The sequence below is a fragment of the Oncorhynchus mykiss genome, chromosome 16, assembly GCF_057628025.1.
Source record: "Oncorhynchus mykiss isolate SJ-2025 chromosome 16, ASM5762802v1, whole genome shotgun sequence".
Taxonomy (NCBI): Eukaryota; Metazoa; Chordata; class Actinopteri; order Salmoniformes; family Salmonidae; genus Oncorhynchus; species Oncorhynchus mykiss.
The window spans coordinates 28,343,285-28,361,882 of NC_143037.1; the positions used below are offsets into that span (position 1 = coordinate 28,343,285).

Genomic DNA, 18,598 nt, shown 5'->3' on the forward strand with positions numbered 1-18,598 from the left:
TTGGCTCATATCAACAGTCACACTAAAGGCAAACGAAATGACACTGCCAGAACTTTCGGAGCCTATGACCACACGTAGAGGTACTTAATCAGCAGACCTATACGCTGTCTCACTGAACGGTCTCCTGATATGGTTTAAGTATTGTTGTGGACTTCAAACATATCTTTGTAATTTTTCTATAAAACGGTGTGATTTTGAGAGTGAAAACCTGATAAAACTATAGGAAAACATAGCACAAGGCACCTTTCATTCACCGGGCGGGCCATTTGGGCAACTCTTTTGCCAAATTGGGGAACACCCACTTAGCTTTCACATGATCAAATCTCAAACAAACTAAAATGTTGTTCAACATTCATTAATTCATTGGACAAAAATTCTCAGGTTGAATCCATCACCTATAATAATCATGGCAACACTGTGTCATAATTTTATTTTACAATTTGCTACTGGTTCAGGATTTACCTGTAGGTCTGCTGCTACCCACATACTTTTTTTGGAGAACGCAAGTTATGATATTCAACATTGTTTAAGTTGTCTACAAACCTGTCCAGAAAATTCTATCGGCTTGTCTGTGTCTCTGGACGGAAGAACCACCACTCGTCCAGTGTGTTTAAATCTTGGAGCACCTAAAATGGTAAACTGGCGAGTGTGTGTCGTAGCAACTGCCATGGAGTACCCTGAGGTGGGAAATTCATAGGGTCAGAGCCAATAATAACAGTGTACGTTTGGGTATTTTTTTTTCAGTAGATTTTCTCACCCATATAGCTATCTGGTTCCATGTTCTGACTCTGTTGTGGTGTAGGGTCTAAAGTGCTGCCTTTGTATTCCTGGTAAGCCCCACTCCATTGGAAGGCTCCAACAGCTCCCATCTGGAATCCTCTCTGGCAAGGATGGGGAAATGTACTAATTGAAGACTATACATTTTATTTGACTTATATTACATGCAATTATATTTTAATTAGTGACCAGAAAACAGGATTAGTGCTTGGCATGAAAGCCAAGCCAGCCAATGAAGAAGCATGCAGGACTTGAACCATTTATGGACAAGGGAGTATTTCCTACCCTAGGAATGTATGCTGCACTGAATCCCTCCTGGGCCATTTCCATCTTAATAGATTCCCCAGTAGTCTGAGATCCTGCAATACAAAAAAAGACAGTCTGAGATATCACATTCACGTAAGTGGTTTAACAGTGTGAGATGGTCTGATTCCTATCAACATTCACATGAGTTAGTATTATACAGTATGTCCTGTAGGTTACATATTATGTTATTGTTAACAATCAACTAAGGTAGAGGTAGACTCATACAAGCTTTAGCAGGACAGATATTCAAGATGGGTAAACACCTCATTCACACTTCATTAAAAGTTAGATTGCAATGGTGTGGTGGACTGATGAGGACTGTAGTAGCTTGACAGACACATCAAGAAAAGCAACCATACCTTCAATAGGAAAAATGCTGTTCTGTAATGTATCCTTGATTTGGTCAAGTGCTTGGAAGCTGCCCACTTGAAACACGTGGTTGCTTGGTGGAGAGGAGGCAATTGTTTCTAACTCCTTCATTGCTGAGGACGAAGAAAAGGCTCTGCCCACCTGAGGAAATCCAGAAATAGACACTGGTACTTAAAGTCGCTGTTCATTCAAAAATCATAATTTCTGAGTAGTGGCATTATACAGTTGAAGTCAGAAGTTTACATACACCTTAGCCAAATACATTTAAACTCTTTTTTTTTTTTTACAATTCCTGACATTTAATCCTAGTAAAAATTCCCTGTCTTAGGTCAGTTAGGATCACCACTTTATTTTAAAAATGTGAAATGTCAGAATAATAGTAGAGAGAATGATTTATTTCAGCTTTTATTTCTTTCATCACATTCCCAGTGGGTCAGAAGTTTACATACCCTCAATTAGTATTTGGTAGCATTGCCTTTAAAATTGCTGAACATGGGTCAAACGTTTCAGGTAGCCTTCCACAACCTTCCCACAATAAGTTGGGTGAATTTTGGACCATTCCTCCTGACAGAGCTGGTGTAATTGAGTCAGGTTTGTAGGCCTCCTTGCTCGCACACGCTTTTTCAGTTCTGTCCACAAATTTTCTATAGGATTGAGGTCAGCGCTTTGTGATGGCCACTCCAATACCTTGACTTTGTTGTCCTTAAGCCATTTTGCTTAACTTTGGAAGTATGCTTAGGGTCATTGTCCATTTGGAAGATCCATTTGCGACCAAGCTTTAACTTCCTGACTGATGTCTTGATATATTCACATAATTTTCCTTACCTCATGATGCCATCTATTTTGTGAAGTGCACTAGTCCCACCTGCAGCAAAGCACCCCCACAACATGATGCTGCCACCCCCGTGCTTCACGGTTGGGATGCTGTTCTTCAGCTTGCAAGCCTCCCCTTTTTTCCTCCAAACATAACGATGGTCATTATGGCCAAACAGTTCTATTTTTGTTTCATCAGACCAGAGGGCATTTCTTCATAAAGTACGATCTTTGTCACCATGTGCAGTTGCAAACCGTAGTCTGACTTTATGGCGGTTTGGAAGCAGGGGCTTCTTCCTTGCTGAGCGTCCTTTCAGGTTATGTCGATATAGGACTTGTTTTACTGTGGATATAGATACTTTTGTACCTGTTTCCTCCAGCATCTTCACAAGGTCTTTTGCTGTTTTTCTGGGATTGATTTGCACTTTTCGCACCAAAGTACGTTCATCTCTAGGAGACAGAACGCGTCTCATTCCTGAGCGGTATGACGGCTGTGTGGTTCCATGGTGTATATACTTGCATACTATTGTTTGTACAGATGAACGTGGTACCTTTAGACGTTTGGAAATTGCTCCCAAGGATGAACCAGACTTGTGGAGGTCTTTGCTGATTTCTTTAGATTTTCTCATGATGTCAAACAAAGAGGCAATTAGTTTGAAGGTATGCCTTGAAATACATCCACAGGTTCACCTCCAATTAACTCAAATTTTCTGGATTTTCCCAAATTGTTTAAAGGCACAGTCAACTTATTGTTTGTAAACTTCTGACCCACTGGAATTGTGACACAGTGAGTTATAAGTGAAATAATCTGTCTAAACAATTGTTGGAAAAATTACTTGTGTCAGGCACGAAGAAGATGTCCTAACCGACATGCCAAAACTATAGTTTGTTAACAAGAAATTTGTGGTGTAAAACTTTTATCGAGACCTGTGACAAAATCCCAAATACAAAAGAGGCATTGATCAATTTATAATTTATTTTTTTTAAGAATATAATAACACGTAATGAAAAATAACATTATTTTGCATAGTATGGTGAACAAAGAAACATTGAGGCAAACAACTTACCCCAATGGCAAATCGAATAATGTTTTTGGCTTCAGCCTCAGAGGCTGCATTTTTCAGCATCCCGCTGTCATTTGATTGTCCATCTGTAATGACTATCATGATCCTCTTTGCCTTTGGTCTGGATCCTCTACTCGTTGAAAAGACCTCTTGGCTTTTTGATCAGAAACGGTCAAAAAGCCAAGAGCCAAGTTACTTTAACATGTTGTGTGGTAATATTCTGTATGATGACTCTGAGGAAATATACTGTAATATGTCTACATAAATATTATGCACTTACACAACTTTTCTCATGGATGCTGCCGTGTAAGTCCCTCCACCTTGTTGAGTAATACTATTCACTTGATAATCCCGATTCATGACATTAAACGTATTTAAGTCAAAATGTATAGTGCAATAGCCTGAATACTGGGCAACTGCAAACTGTAAAAAGGAAGAGAACAGTCGTGTATACAATTATTGACACAATTGATAAGGATGAACAAAGAAATACTGTATAAAATAATTACAAATACTGAGCGATATTGTACGCTCAGAATTAATATATATATATATATATATTTATATATTATACTAATACAATTGCTATATAAAAAAAAAGAAAAATTGTTAAACAAGTAATCTTTCTTTTCTCAAAAAGATTGAGGTCAAAATTATTGGCACCCCTGTTTTCAATACTCCAGCACCCTCCCTCCCCTTGTGAGGATAACAGCACTGAGCATTTTCTAAAATATTTTATGAGATTTCAGAACACATTGGGAGGGATCTTAAATCATTCCTTCATACAGAATAATTCCAGATCCTTGAAATCCTTTGTCTACACCTATGGACTGCCCTCTTCAATTCAAACCACAGGTTTTCAATGGGGTTCAAGTCTGGAGACTGAGATGGCCATTGTAAAATTTAGATTTCATGGTCAATTAACCATTTCTTTGTGAATTTTGATGTGTGCTTGGGGTTATGGTCTTGCTGGAAGAGCCACTTATGGCCAAATTACAGCCTCCTGGCAGAGGCCACCGGGTTTTTGGATAAAATATCCTGGTACTGAGTAAAGTAAATTGTATTAGTATAAAATAATATAACTTACCTTTTTGTTTTGGCATACAATATAGCTCACTATTTGTATTATTTATTTTATAGTCTTTTTTTCTGATCTTTATCAAGGGTGCCATTAATTTCGGTAGTGACTGTATCTATCAGTATAATGGAGACACTCAAAATACCAACAAGAAGCTTAGTCATATGAATACCTCAGTGGCATTTTTATTGTTGATCTCGTCATAACAAATACAAATACAATTTCCAGTCTACATAAACTAATAACTACATGTTGCATATTTGACTAAATATGGTTATGTTGAGCAATATCAGGGTTGTGGTCAATTATAATTGAAGTCACTCAATTCAGAGTGATTTGAAAAAAACAAAAGGATGATAAATAGCTTATCCTTTTCAGCTTATTGAGAAATCATTGAAAATATATAATTTTTTTCCGACCTCAACCATAATCACCAATGATATTTTGAGTAATCACCAATGAATGCAATTAAAACAGTGCATCTTTTAGCTTTCTTTCTATAATGACATGTAAAAGTAGTTCTTACCTTAGTATCCCTTTCCAGAAATTCCCTGATCAGATCTTTCACGAAGTCTTTCATTTTTTCAAAATCAAATTTGTTAACACTTCCTGACCCATCCAATAGAAAGGCTATGTCTGTTTGTCCAGGACATTCTGGTAAAAATGTGTAGAAAAAGAGCAGAACAGAGCAAAAACAATGTGAAGTCAAATGGTAGAGACTCCCACCATTAGTGCTTAATGTAAAGGCTTTAAATGCAATGTAATATTTAGGCATTGCGTTTGTCATTGTCACATTGCAATTTAGCATTTAAGAATTGGCACTGATAACCCTCCGTAATTATGTGGCGTGCTGTGGCGTGACACACAAAAAGACAGCATCTGTACCACAATAGGTCTATTTTCTTTTAAAATTGACTCAACCAACCAGACTACCTTAAAATACAACCTTGGATTACCTTCCAGAGATGAAGGGACAGGTTGTTTCACATTAAGACTTTGGTCAATTTCAAAGCACATCCCATTGTAGGTGGTGATGGATTTGCACTCTCTTGGGATGGTTGGTCCGCATACCTATAAGGAACAGAAGGTTGGAGAGATGATGAACAAAATGATAATCATCATGAAAAGCAATGCACCAATTTGATTATTTCCTTGTGGTTTTTCATCAATACGGCTAAGACGTGAACACACATTCCACTCACCATGGTGTTTAGTGACTCGGGATCCTTTGTCATTGACAAACCAAGAGACATATTGATCCCATGACTGGGCTCTTTAAAACACAACAGGGGAGAATTTGCGGTATAAACATCTAGATTTGTATTTGTATTTTTAGATCCCCCCCCCCCAATTTTTTTATTATTAGATTTTCTTGTTAGAGATTAGTCAAGTACCGTCTCTCAACTCATCTCTTATTCTACAGAAGTCTATTGTCACTGTCAGATGAAAACCTCATATCTCCAAAATATAAACCTTTTAGGAAATGGAAAAAAGTGCCATATTTTACTGTTAACGAACATACAATTATCAAACTTCAAAAGCTATTTTGAATACATTTTGTTAGTCCTAGAGTCATGTAATGTGTATAGTACATTTAGGGAAGTAACTCCTTTCATTACATGTAAAAAAAATATGGAAAATTGGCAAGAATAGAATTACAAGGTTTTCATCCGACAGCACAGGTAGGCTCAACAGTAATCAAGAAATGTCCCATTGCTAATGAACAGAGATATTTGAGTAGTATATTCTACCATACATACCTTGTATTGACAATGGTATGCAAGATGAATCTCTGACCAGACATCGGTAAACTTGTCCCCTCCTATTTTGCTTATACTGATCCAGGGGGGCACTTATAAGCAAGCTTGTGATAGAGGTCAAAGGTGTGTTTGTTATATTAATTGACAAAAATACAACACCAAAAATGATTAAGCCAATTTTAGATACATAAGATGCGACAAGACATTTTTATACAGATTTAGAACAAAGTTTACTTGATCTGAGCGGTCTAGTTTTAGAACGTCTCAAGACGGCTGCTGGGGTTTCCAAGTTTCAACATGTCAAATCTTGAGCTAAAGTTTTGCTACGAGACTGATCCATTTAGCCAATCAGAGAACAATGTGCTAACGTTTTGTTTTAGCCTTGCAGATTGTTAGCTAGCGATTTTGCTGCAGCTATAGCTAGCCTTGCTTAGCCTTGCTAATATTTCTCTGACAAGTCACAAAGTCTCATCTGTTTGATCTGAATGCCTGGTCTTCAGTCAGCTGTTCTACAACACAACATACTGTAGATGCAGTAAAGAAGTCAATGGAACTCGACCAAAACAATGGAAATGGCATGGAAACATGTGGAGGAAAGGTGCCGTGGGGGAAAAAATTTCCCGAATCTCCTCATTGCCCCCCAGTAAAATGTGTCAACATTTAGGCTATTATTTATATGTGTATTTTACACTATGTTGAGGTAAAAATAGTGTTTTAATGCTTGTATGGATGTCATCCCATAGACTCATGCTGCTTACGGCCAAATGCTGACTCAACAGGAACTGGGATTTGTCGGACCAGGCAATGTTTTTCCACTCCTCAATTGTCCAGTGTTGCTGATCGCGTGCCCACTGGAGCCACTTCTTGTTTTTAGCTGTGTAGTCATCTGCTGCAATAGCCCATCCATGACAAGGACCAATGAGTTGTGAGTCCTGAGATGTTGTTCTGCACAACACTGTTGTACTGCATTATTTGCCTGTTTGTGTCGCTCCTGTTAGCATTCTCCTTCGACCTCTCATCAATGAGCTGTTTTCACCCACAGGACTGCCACTGACTGGATGTTTTTTTGTTTATAGCACCATTCTCGTGCGTGAAATGCCCAGGAGGCCGGACGTTTCTGAGATACTTGGACCGGCACACCTGGCACCATCGATCATACCATGCTCAAAGTCGCTTAGGTCACTTCTTTTTACACATTCTAACATTCAATCGAACAGTAACTGAATACCTTGATGAATGTCTGCCTGCTTTATATCGCAAGCCACTACGAACCATTTTTGTGTACCTAATACACTGACCAATGAGGAAAATCAAATTTTTGAAAATGAAAGAAAAGGTCAAACCAAGTCACTAGACTTATCTCCATATGATTTTTCTTACCTTGATGGGTTATTCTGTACCACCTTGTATCCAAACCCAGCAGCAGGTTCGCTGACATACTTCCAAGCAGCTGGGTCAATGTTAAAAGCCAAAGCACCTTGAGGCACTAAGCAGAGGAGACAATATATCAGAAAGAGCATTACCACAACCCAAACGTTCCACATTTTCTTTCAAAGCATGTATGAGAATCTATTTAAGAGTGTAAGATATTGAAACCGATCACAAAAATCAATCTCAAATACTTGACTAGGACAGCTCCACTGAGTGGAGGATATACACAGTTATACGCCCTATACCCACTTTTTTTCAGTGGGCATTGCCTATACTCATTGCTTAATCCCTACTGTTGCATATCGAAGTAGTGTGGTGGAGGTATACGATTTTTTAATTATGTAGGACAACATGCACAAAGTTGCCTACACAATCGCAAAGCACATGAAATATATTTACGTCTGGAGCACAATTAGCCTCATTTCAACAGTATGATGTATTTATCTAGGCAAGTCAGTTAAGAACAAATTCTTATTTTCAATGACAGCCTAGGAACAGGTTAACTGCCTTGTTCAGGGGCTGACCTTGTCAGCTTGGGGATTTGATTTTGCAACCTTTACAGTTAGTAGTCCAACACTCTAACCACTAGGCTACCCTGCCACCCTGCTGAATATCATTTGAAGGCAGAAAGAGTGTGCAGCTCTCAACTGGTGGTTGCATGGAGCAGCTCACAAAATAATGACATCGGCACCTGGTAGGTAGGAAAGACGTTTCAACTTCTGGTATCGACCAGTAAATGCTAACTAAGGCAACAATCGGTATGCAAACCAGGTATTGAAAAAGGTTGGTCCGTAATCTTGGTTAGTAGGCTATTTGCGATGCACAATTCATTCGTCATGAACATTTCCAAAGGTTTTCCCAAAAAACCTTGCCAATAAAATGTTGACAAAAATGTCAGTCTACCTGACAGAATGACATAATGTTGATTTGTTTCAATAGGGAGAGCATTTGTTTTGCTCGTTTGAATTAAAGGGCAACTACAACCTCCCAGACTTCAAAAACAGTCTCCTGATATGGTTTAAGCATTGTTGTGGACTTAGAACATACATTTTTTATTTGTTTATTATTTGAGAGTGAAAATTAGACAAATCTATAGGAAGACAAAGGATTTTTCACACAGAGCGCATTTCCTTCACAAAGAACCCACTTCTCCAGGCACCACAACATATGGCAGATGGAAAGACAGCAGTCACACACAGCATGATGATAAACAGTCCATTCACTCGGACATAATAAGCCATTAGGTCATCATCTTAAGAATACAAAAACACAACCATTAGGCTAGTATTTCCTAATCAAAATGTACAACTATTACTTCCCATTGCAAAAAACATTTCACATTTAGTACAAAGTAACAGGTGATCTAAAGTTTAAATGCAACAATGTTTCACACACAAGTTATTTTCAAAGAGATGGCTAACAGCATTTCAGCTGCAATAAAAATCACAGTTCCACTCACCAGATGATAATAATTTGAAACTTAACTTCTTGTTGAAACTTAATCTTGAAAAGGGAAGAACTAACAAATTAGCAACATCATCCTCTTCGATATTACCTGCTGCAGCTGCTGCAAACTAGCCTACAACAAAAGCTAGCTAGCTAGACCTGTTGGCCTTCGAGAAGGCAGAAGTTTCCATACGTTTTCCCATGGTCTAGCTAGCTAGCTTTTGTTAATGTGAAGTCAATGTGATTGGTTGACTCCACTGTTACTCCAACGTTTTGCCCTAATACAGGCAGATGGCAGATGCAACACAGTACACCCACACACTAATCCATTTGGCAAAATATACTGAACAAATATATTATCGCAATATGCAACAATTTCAAAGATTTTACTGAGTTATAGTTTATATAAGGAAATCAGTCAATTGAAATATATTCATTAGGCCCTAAACTATGGATTTCACATGATTGGGAATACAGATATGCATCTTTTGGTCACAGATACCTTAAAAAAAGGTTTAGGGGCGTGGATAAAAAAAAAACAGTCAGTGTCTGGTGTGACCACCATTTGCCTCATGCAGCGTGACACATCTCCTTTGCATAACGTTGATCAGGCTGTTGATTGTGGCCTGTGGAATGTTGTCCCACTCCTCTTAAAGGGCTGTACGATGTTGCTGAATATAAGTGAGAACTGGAACATGGTGTTGTACATGTCGATCCAGAGCATCCCGAACATGCTCAATGGGTGACGTGTCTGGTGAGTATGCAGGCCATGGAAAAACTGGGATATTTACAGCTTCAAGGAATTGTGTACAGGTACTTGCAACATGGGGCTGTGTATTATCATGCTGAAACATGAGGTGATAGCTTATTCCTGCCCACACCATAACCCATAGCTTATGCCTGCCCAGACCATAACCACACCTCCACCATGGGGCACTCTGTTTACAATGTTGACATCAGCAAACAGCACTCCCACATGATGCCATACATGTGGTCTGCGGTTGTGTCTCAAAACTTGAGACATCTGTGGCATTGTGTTGTGTGAAAAAACATTTTAGAGTGGCCTTTTATTCTCCCCAGCACAAGGTGCACCTGTGTATTGATCATGCTGTTTAATCATCTTCTTGATATGCCACACCTGTCAGGTGGATGGATTATCTTGGCAAAGGATAAATGCTCACTAACAGGGATGTAAACACATTTGAGACAAATATGCTTTTTTTGTGGGTATGGAACATTTCAGGGATCTTATATTCCATTTCATGAAACATGGGACCAATACTTTACATGTTGTGTTTATATTGTTGTTCAGTGTACTGTATATAACAAGCACATGCAGTGTAATTAATGCTTATATTGTAACAAGTCTTACAATACATTATTAATGTGATAAAGGGGCTGATATTTATGCATCATGGACAGGTTCATAATTACACTAAGTTTCATGTGTAAAGCTTAGAAAAATGCTCATAGCTGTAAGCATGCTACACTTTCAATAATACTAGTATGGCCCTCTATTAAAGAACTAGAGAGCCCAACATGGTCTGAGGGAGGCAATAACCTGTGGCTTCATAAGAGTTTTCTACCACAAGGTTTCAACATAAAATGTACGCTTGCATTTACTTACACCCTCACATTATATGGAGATAGATTTCTATGGAAACAGGACTTAAGTAGTAGCGTAGCAAGCAAAAAGTCAATACTGTAGTAGTAGTAGTAGTAGAGGTAATAGTAGTTGTAGGAGTTTTTTACGGGGAGGAAAAAATGACATGTGAGAACTCAGGATGTCTAAAATATATCAATGGCTCTGCAAAAACTGGCACAAATGTAGTCTGTGGAGATACAAAATCAAGACTGTAAATATATAACAGTAAGTTGTATGTGTAAAAGTATAATAGTCTCTATCAAGCATTTATGTATGGGAAGACAATCAATCATCTGGGATTAGTATCCAATTGCTACGCATTTAAAGAAGCTTCCCTGACTTATTTTCCAACCTCTTTCCAAATGTACATGTTTTATGTCATTGGATGATACCAAAAATGACCCCCCAAAAAGTCAAATATTGGCAGACAATGGACTGAACATTATTATTTCCAGCAATGTTAGAGTAAATATATTTTGCCTACCTGATAAGTAGAAAGAAAGGGGTATTATCCAATCCATTGTCATGCTCGTATGAACACACAAATGGAAGGAGAGGTCTGAGTTCTGAGGTCTTAAGGCTGTGTCAGTTTGAGAAGAGGAACTTGATAAAGAGGAAATGGCTTAGTTTAACACTTTGTTTGAATAGTTCCAAGTAGCAGCTGAACTGATGGGGTGAAACGCTAACAATATTTTATCCAATCTTTTCCACTCTCTCTCCATTTAGCTTTCCCCCTTTCTCTTGCTGTATAACAGGATTCCCCAATAGGCGGCACGTGGGCCAAATTTGGCTCGAAGGTGATTTTATTTTGGGAAAAAACATTGACAAATGTTTTATTTATTTATTATTTTTCATTGTTTGACATAAAATACTATAAAATCTCCAGGAAATCAGATCAAAGTTATTTCAATTCAGGGAATATTTTCCTAAGTATTCCCATGCTTAAATAGAGAGGCATATGTGATCGTATCTCATTGTAGTCAAGGTTTGAAATTATTCTGTTTTTGTCAAATAATATATATATATTTCTGAGTCGATTTACGCTGTACAACCGTCCGCTCAAGGAAAATTCGGCCACAGCTGAATGTAATTATAATATTCCTCTCTTTCTTGCACTTTCTGTCTGTCTTTGTCTACTGTAGCTCAATTGGCCTTCTTGCTTTGTCCATATTTATCTGTTTTGCTACTCTTCATCTGGTGTGATAAAGGTTTACAAGTTTGAAGATCATGATGATGATGCTTATGAAGATAATGATTATTATTATTATGAAGACGACTATGATGAAACACAATTAATGTATGCAGTCAACAGAATATACAAACATTTTTTTAGTCTCATTTGTACTTTCAAAACAGCCCCATGTTGAGGTCAACTGCTTTGCTCTCTATTTTCTGTTAGCTGCTTGTATCACCAGGTGGATATTCTTGATCATATTTACAGTAATTTCTGTTATTACTATTATAAATTCTTACAAATGCCTTATTTGCAAGAATTTGCCTTCTTGTTTGCTACAGTGCATTGTTCAGTGATACTGGTCTTGAGAAAAGCCTTTGAGTTGGAATGTCAACATTAAACAGTCTCCCCTCCCCTTTTTTAATATGGTAATATGTATCGACATCAATATCCAACAGTACATTCTAAATAAATAGGAAGTAGTCATTGCGCCGAGCAGGATGTTCAATGATGTTGTGTAAATTGTCAGTTACTTTGAAATACAATAAGGAAGGAAGCAAAGCAACATATTGTGGATACATACTTTATTCCATGGCTCCATTACAAACATTATACTGAGTTAGGTGTTACAGACCCAGGAATAATATTACATGTTTTGTAAAAACACAACGATGGGAATCTCTTCACCTTAAAAAAGGTGTGAAATGGTAGGGAGAGGGAATGGAGGCAGAACACATTTTTTTTGTAATCTTCTCTCTGAAGCAAGAGCCCAAAGAAAGGTTTCCGTTTCTCTCTCTTTCTCCGTGCTGAGGTACCAAACGAGTAATGTTGCAGAGGGTCGAGTAGAGACGGCTTCTTAGGAGGTGCCGAATAAGACATGGCACTCCCCATGTGGGGGAGGGTGGCGGGTACAGGGAGATGGTGTGAGGGTTAGGAGAGGGATGCTGGTAAAGTGTCCATGCCTAATAAGCGTGGTTGGCCACGAACAGTGATTCTCCAGCGGCGGTGCTGTCTCCGGACGCGACATACTTGCCTTGGCAGGCCAGGCTGTTAGCCTGTGGAAGGAAAGAATAACAACATAAGAACAACATAAACTTGTATTCTGCTGATATTTTCTAAATGTGGAATTGACATTGTGGCTTCTTATTCGTCTATAATATAAACATGTAGCCACTGTACAGACATAAATAATCACATTTGAAATATGAGCAAAATAAAATATTTGTTATCTTTTTATATATAATGCTAAAAATATGACAGTCACGTGGAATATATGCAAAATCTATAAAAAAAAATGTGGGAAAATATATTTGGGTATTCATACCAGAGCTCTCTTGATGAACTCCTCCTGGGCAGCCTTTCCGTTCGCAGGTTTGCCACCCCATGCCTTCAGGGCGGATGCCTGGAGGGCACGGCCATAGGAAAAAGTCAATGCCCATGGCCTGTGCAGGGGACACTGGTTCATGACGTTCAGGTTGATGGATGCCTCCTCCTCAGACTGGCCACCGGACAGGAAGGTGACGCCTGTGGGTGAAGAGGGGAAGAAGAGAGGTTATTTTTTTGTAAAAACCTACCTAAAGAAGATACAACACATTGTATATTTCACATACAACACAATTGTATGTGAAATATACACAATAATAAATTATATAATATTGTAACTACATACTGTATGTGAAAGTGCCATATCCATGGAGAGTGAGTTTGTGTTTGTGAAAATGTGTCATAACATCGAGTGTGAGAGGGTGAAGGTGGATGTTTAGAAATGTATATGTGTATCGTGCTGTATATTGTGCTGTATTCAGTGTGTTGTCGGCCGCTCACCAGGAACTGCTGGGGGCACGGTGCGGCGCAGGGCCGTGACGGTGGCCATGGCGATCTCCTGGTGGGTATACTTGTGTGAGCAGGAGTGTCCGGCAGTGACCATGTTGGGCTTCAGGAGGGTACCCTCCAGGTAGACATGGTGGTCGGACAGAGCCTTGTACATTGCGGCCAGGACCTTCTCAGTCACGTACTGGGTGCGCTTCAGGTCGTGGTCACCGTCGGGGAGGATCTCGGGCTCAACAATGGGGACAATGCCGTGCTAGAAGAAGGAAGAGGTCATGAGTACTAAAATAGACTTTTAGCCAATGGTGCATGTTGTTGACCTTGACAGTTAACAGTCCAAACAGTAAAGCTTTAGTGGTGAGTGGCTCTCCTCCTATGTTTCCTCTCTATCCCTCTACAGCATGGATTAGCAACTTTGATGTGGGTGGGGGCCACAAAAAATCTGAACTCATCATGAGGGGCTGCAGTCGCCTGCGAGCAAAACATTTTAATGGCCCCTATCTTAACAGTGGAGAGACAATGTTTTAGTTCTACACATTTTGCCATGGGGTGTAGAGAAAATGTTGCTGCTTTAAAGCAAGTTTGATGCATCTCTATAAATTTTGCCATGTGGCGGAGAGAAGATTCTGTAATTTTATAACTAATTAAATGCAATTCTACTCATTTTGGGGCGGGGAGAAGATTTAGCCATTTTTAATAGGATATCTGAGTGAGACTGACTAACAAAATCAGTGGGGGCCCCCCGGCCGGTAATTCAACCATGATAACACGTTTAAATAGCTGGCTGCTAAATTAACTCATCAATCTAAATACATTTAGCTGACATGGACTAATTGACTATCAATGACTGACATAACAAAAACTGCTGATGGACAACCAAATAAAAAAAGTAAGTTGAAACTCTGACTGCCGGGGGCCGCCAGTTGCCCATCCCTGCTCTACACTTACCTGTGTTTTCTGATACTGTGATTTTATAAAAGTGTAATCATTTCTGAGGAATTTACAAGAATTTAAAACATTTATAATAGCTTATTTCATGAAAGTTTAACCCACATGTTTCAAGAGAGTCAATGATTCTAAGGTAACTTGTGGGCCATAGGATAATTGAACCCACAACTTTGTCATTGGTGGCAATGTGCTTTAACTACATGAGCTAATGAACTAACAAGACCCCTGAGGCCTTAAAGGGTTGTGTGATTCTTACCATCTGGCAGATACTGGCATAACGAGCCAAGACATTGCAATTCTCCATGATGGCCAGGCGGGAGGGGGTGGTGGAGGTGATCTTCAGCACACAACGCCACTTGGCGAAGTCACAACCGTCTTTCTTGTACTGGGCGCAACGCTCATACAGGCCATCCAGACCTGATGGAGAAATGGATTGAGATTTGGGAGATAAAATAGAGATGAGTATGGTATCTTGTAAGTAGCCTTGCACAAGAAAACCAGAACCTATATCAAGGTAGCTTGATGTACAAGTACATGCCCAGGACAGTAGTCTATTGCAGAGCCTTTCCCCCAAACTATCTCCTTATTGCTGAGTGCCAAGTGAAGATGTATAGGTCCCATTTTTACAGTCTTCAGTATGACCCAACTAGGGATTGAACTCACAACCTTCCAATCTCAGGGAGGACACTCTAACCATTAGGTCACTAGGCCACTGAGTATTTTAGCTAGGTTGGAATAATATATAATAATTTTTGATCTTATAAACAAATGATTGTATGTTGTTGTACTGTATTCCAATTAGTGGGGAATGCCATCGGTTCTTCCTATTCTTCCTCCTTACCCTGAGTGGTGGTCTCTCCATTGGTTCCAGCAAGGGGGACAACACCTTTGTCAACCTTGATGCCTACAACCCAGCCTCTGGACTTGACGTGCTCGGGGAAGGTCTTGCCGGCATCGGTCTTCTGGTACAGGGTCTCGTGGAAGAAGATGACGCCACCAATGCAAGGACCGGCACGGTCGTCAGCGGTGAAGAGGAGCTGACGGTACAGCCTCCTGTTCTCTTCAGTGTTCTCAGCATTGATGCTCTGGAAGCGCTTGGCAACGCTGCCTGTTGGGGGGGAAAAAGCGATAGGGAATGAAGGTTAGACTCACAGAATGAAATATAACAAATATTATGTTATATCTCTATGGTTAAACTGAATTCCGAATTTGCACAAATCAGTAGTTCAATTGTCCTTAGCCATGTGAATGAAATAAAATTAACTTGAACTGAACTATGAAACGGTTATAGCATTTTATAGCATTATAAGCTGAAGTGTGGTATTGCTTGTTTTTTTCTCATGTAACGTTTTGAAGAAGTTATAATAAGGTGAAAAAAACACTCATTGTGTACATTGTGACAATGTAGTTGATCTGATTATGAGTATGTCTTTGCATGTCATAAAATATGGGTGCCTTTTCTTTCCATAGGTGTGTGTTTAATAATATGTGTGCAACCAGTTTCTGTTGGCCAGCTTTGCGTACCGGTAGACTCGTCAGCGGCGAGGATTCCCTTGCCCTTGGCGACAATCTTGAGAGCGATGTCACTGAGCTCCTTCTTCTGATCAGGAGTGAGGAAGGGGAATGAGTGAGGCATTTTGACTCTTATCAGAAGGAAGAGAAAGAGTGGGGTGACAATGTTTAAAATTCTGAGGGGGGAGAGAGAGGGCTTGAGATACACAGAAGCGCATACAGAAATAGATAAGTAGCAAATAAACAAAGGTATATTTCATGAAAAGCAGTCAGTGACGTGAAAAGAGTGTAGACTACTTTCACTGTAAAATTACAATATGTGGAAAGGTTCAAAGAAAAGAGAAGTAAGCTATCGATGAAGAAAGTGGCAAGTATTTGCATCTGTCCGTTTGGGTGATTGTCTGTACGTTATTTTAATGTACTATTTTTGTCTGTCTTCCTCTCTTGTAATATATAGGCTTAACATGCCTGTCTGTATGTCTGTCCTGTCTGTATGTTTCCTGTCTGTATGTCTGTCCATTTGAGATTGCTGTGTGACTGTTCTTGTCTGCCTTTCTGTCTATAATTTGCATGCCTGCCTACTGCATGTTAAGCTCTGGTATCTGTTGCAGCAGCCACCCCCACAGCCATGATGGGCATGTGAATGACTTTTTCCATTTTCTAGTCTCTGATAACCCTGACCTTTCCATTGGCTGCTCCCCCCTCCTCTCCCCTCCACTACTCACACTACACCTCCTTTATCCAAGCCAGTCTTGTCACAGTACCACTCAACCCAATAGGTCAAACTAAATATAAACATTGGAACACGGCAGCTGTTACCAAAGCACCTCGTGCTTGTGTGGGCCCTCCTTCAGTCGCTAACTCAGATCTATATAGATAACATTATGTGCTGTAGCTGTAGTACAGTACAGTTAATTAAGTACAGTACAGGCTAAGTTAAAAGTGTGCAAAGTGAGTAAAAGCAATTAGTAAGTAATTTACACTTTTTGGTGTAAGCAGGCTAGCGTAAAGCAAAGAAATAATGATACCTAATGTAGCAAAGCAACATTGTGGTATGCTAGCTTGAGTGAGCGTTTAAGAGATTCATTTCGTATGAATGTTTTTTAGCATAGAGATGTGTCTAATGCATGCATAAAATGTTGATTAGCATTGATGCACCATTGATTGTATAATAACAACAATGCTTCTGAAAATTCTACTCATGCATTTGCTCTTGCAGTTTCATATACGTTTTATAATGCCAGCATACAATGTTTGCAGTGCTCTTTCAATTGTATATCACACACAATATAAAGTACAAGCAGTCAGAGCTATCCTAGATTAAAAAATATGTATATATATACTTTTATTCTAATTAAAGATGTGATAAATATATTAGTAAGATATAAGTGTTTGGGGGGAAAAAAATATATGAATTTCCATCTTATTAAGATATGATTTGATTCATTTACCTTGGAGGGTTGGAGGAGAGCTGGGAGAAGAGAGGGGAGAAGATCCGACTAAAGTTCGCGACAACCTCCTGGTCCGCCTGGGACACTTTTTATCCTCCTATTGTGACCCCTCACATTTCAGCCGCCGGCTAAAAAAAGAATGGCAAGCAACCGGAGAAGGCCGGTGACATTAAAAAAAAAGAAACATGCTAGTGTAACGCAGCTAGGCGTCCCATGCAATCTGGGAAAGGAAAGGGCAAAGAGGGAATAAATGGGCGATGAGCAGGAGGTGGTGAGAGGGAGAGAAGGATGGTGAGGAGAACAAATAAGAGTGGGTGCACGTTAAATGATGTGATATATGCCGTTTAGCAAACAGTTTTATCTAAAGCGACTTACAGTAGTGCGAGCACACATTTCCATATGGTGATCATCATTATGTTGCAAAAACCATGCCCTACCAACTGAGCCACACAGGACCATATAGGAGTAAAAAGAGGGTAATATGAAGCAAAATCATTGGAAGAGAGGGGAAAAGAGCTGAGAGGCCATGGGATGAGAGGGTTGGGGAATAAATGTAGACAAATATTCAGGTTGGAATAAAGATAGAGAATCAAGGGCTTTGAGCGAAAATATTTTATATCTGTCAATGTAGAAAGTTTTCAACGAAGATACTTATGACAAGTCATATAACGTATTAAAAAACCACAAAGGATGGAAACCGCTAAATAATGAAAGTTATTATAAACTGTAACTAGTTCAGTTATTATAAAGTGTAACTTGCGAACCAGCTGTGAGTTCACAGAGTTTCACCAGTTAGAATGTTCTGAAAGAGCAACATGGCTAACCTGCTCTTAGAAATCCAATCCAGACATGGCAGCACTGTGTGATGATCCTTGACCTTTTCTTGAACTTCTATGGCCTTTGCTTGGCAGGATGGGGTCAGGTGGGTGTCTTGGCAAAGGTTGTATATGCATGAAAACATTGGACTTGTCTGACCTCAAGTTTTTTTTCACTTTCT

General features: G+C 39.3%; 2 protein-coding genes across 3 annotated transcripts in view; both read right to left on the minus strand.

Moving 5' to 3' along the window:
• The window catches only part of itgam.1 (integrin, alpha M (complement component 3 receptor 3 subunit), tandem duplicate 1), a 60,065-nt gene extending 48,577 nt beyond the window's left edge, over positions 1-11,488 (minus strand). The window contains exons 1-12 of one of the 2 annotated variants that reach the window (XM_021565550.3): positions 11,174-11,488; positions 7,548-7,653; positions 6,168-6,271; positions 5,610-5,680; positions 5,364-5,478; positions 4,934-5,061; positions 3,610-3,752; positions 3,333-3,483; positions 1,443-1,593; positions 1,063-1,136; positions 758-881; positions 544-677 (exon numbers count right to left, since the gene is read on the minus strand). In XM_021565550.3, the coding sequence (XP_021421225.3) occupies positions 544-677; positions 758-881; positions 1,063-1,136; positions 1,443-1,593; positions 3,333-3,483; positions 3,610-3,752; positions 4,934-5,061; positions 5,364-5,478; positions 5,610-5,680; positions 6,168-6,271; positions 7,548-7,653; positions 11,174-11,216 (1,344 nt within the window). In that variant the 5' untranslated portion in view covers positions 11,217-11,488. Of the gene's footprint in view, positions 1-543; positions 678-757; positions 882-1,062; positions 1,137-1,442; positions 1,594-3,332; positions 3,484-3,609; positions 3,753-4,933; positions 5,062-5,363; positions 5,479-5,609; positions 5,681-6,167; positions 6,272-7,547; positions 7,654-9,057; positions 9,257-11,173 lie in introns of those variants that run through there. The other variant, XM_021565552.3, reaches the window with a different exon arrangement.
• A 944-nt stretch (positions 11,489-12,432) lies between these two features.
• LOC110491790 (fructose-bisphosphate aldolase A) lies at positions 12,433-17,663 on the minus strand. Its single transcript, XM_021565553.3, has 7 exons — positions 17,602-17,663; positions 16,163-16,281; positions 15,480-15,746; positions 14,895-15,055; positions 13,688-13,946; positions 13,188-13,387; positions 12,433-12,918 (listed from the first exon to the last, which is right to left on the minus strand). Exons 2-7 carry the CDS (start codon positions 16,272-16,274, stop codon positions 12,826-12,828), a joined length of 1,092 nt encoding a protein of 363 aa, XP_021421228.1. The 5' UTR covers positions 16,275-16,281; positions 17,602-17,663; the 3' UTR covers positions 12,433-12,825.
• Between the last annotated feature and the right edge of the window lie 935 nt (positions 17,664-18,598).

Coding starts and splice junctions, on each gene's coding strand:
- LOC110491790 (XM_021565553.3), bottom strand. CDS start 16,274: ATGCCTCACTCATTCCCCTTCCTCACTCCTGATCAGAAGAAGGAGCTC. Junction 15,747..16,162: donor CGCCGCTGACGAGTCTACCG/GTACGCAAAGCT, acceptor CCCCCCCAACAG/GCAGCGTTGCCAAGCGCTTC. Junction 13,947..14,894: donor ATGCCAGTATCTGCCAGATG/GTAAGAATCACA, acceptor TCCTTCTTCTAG/CACGGCATTGTCCCCATTGT.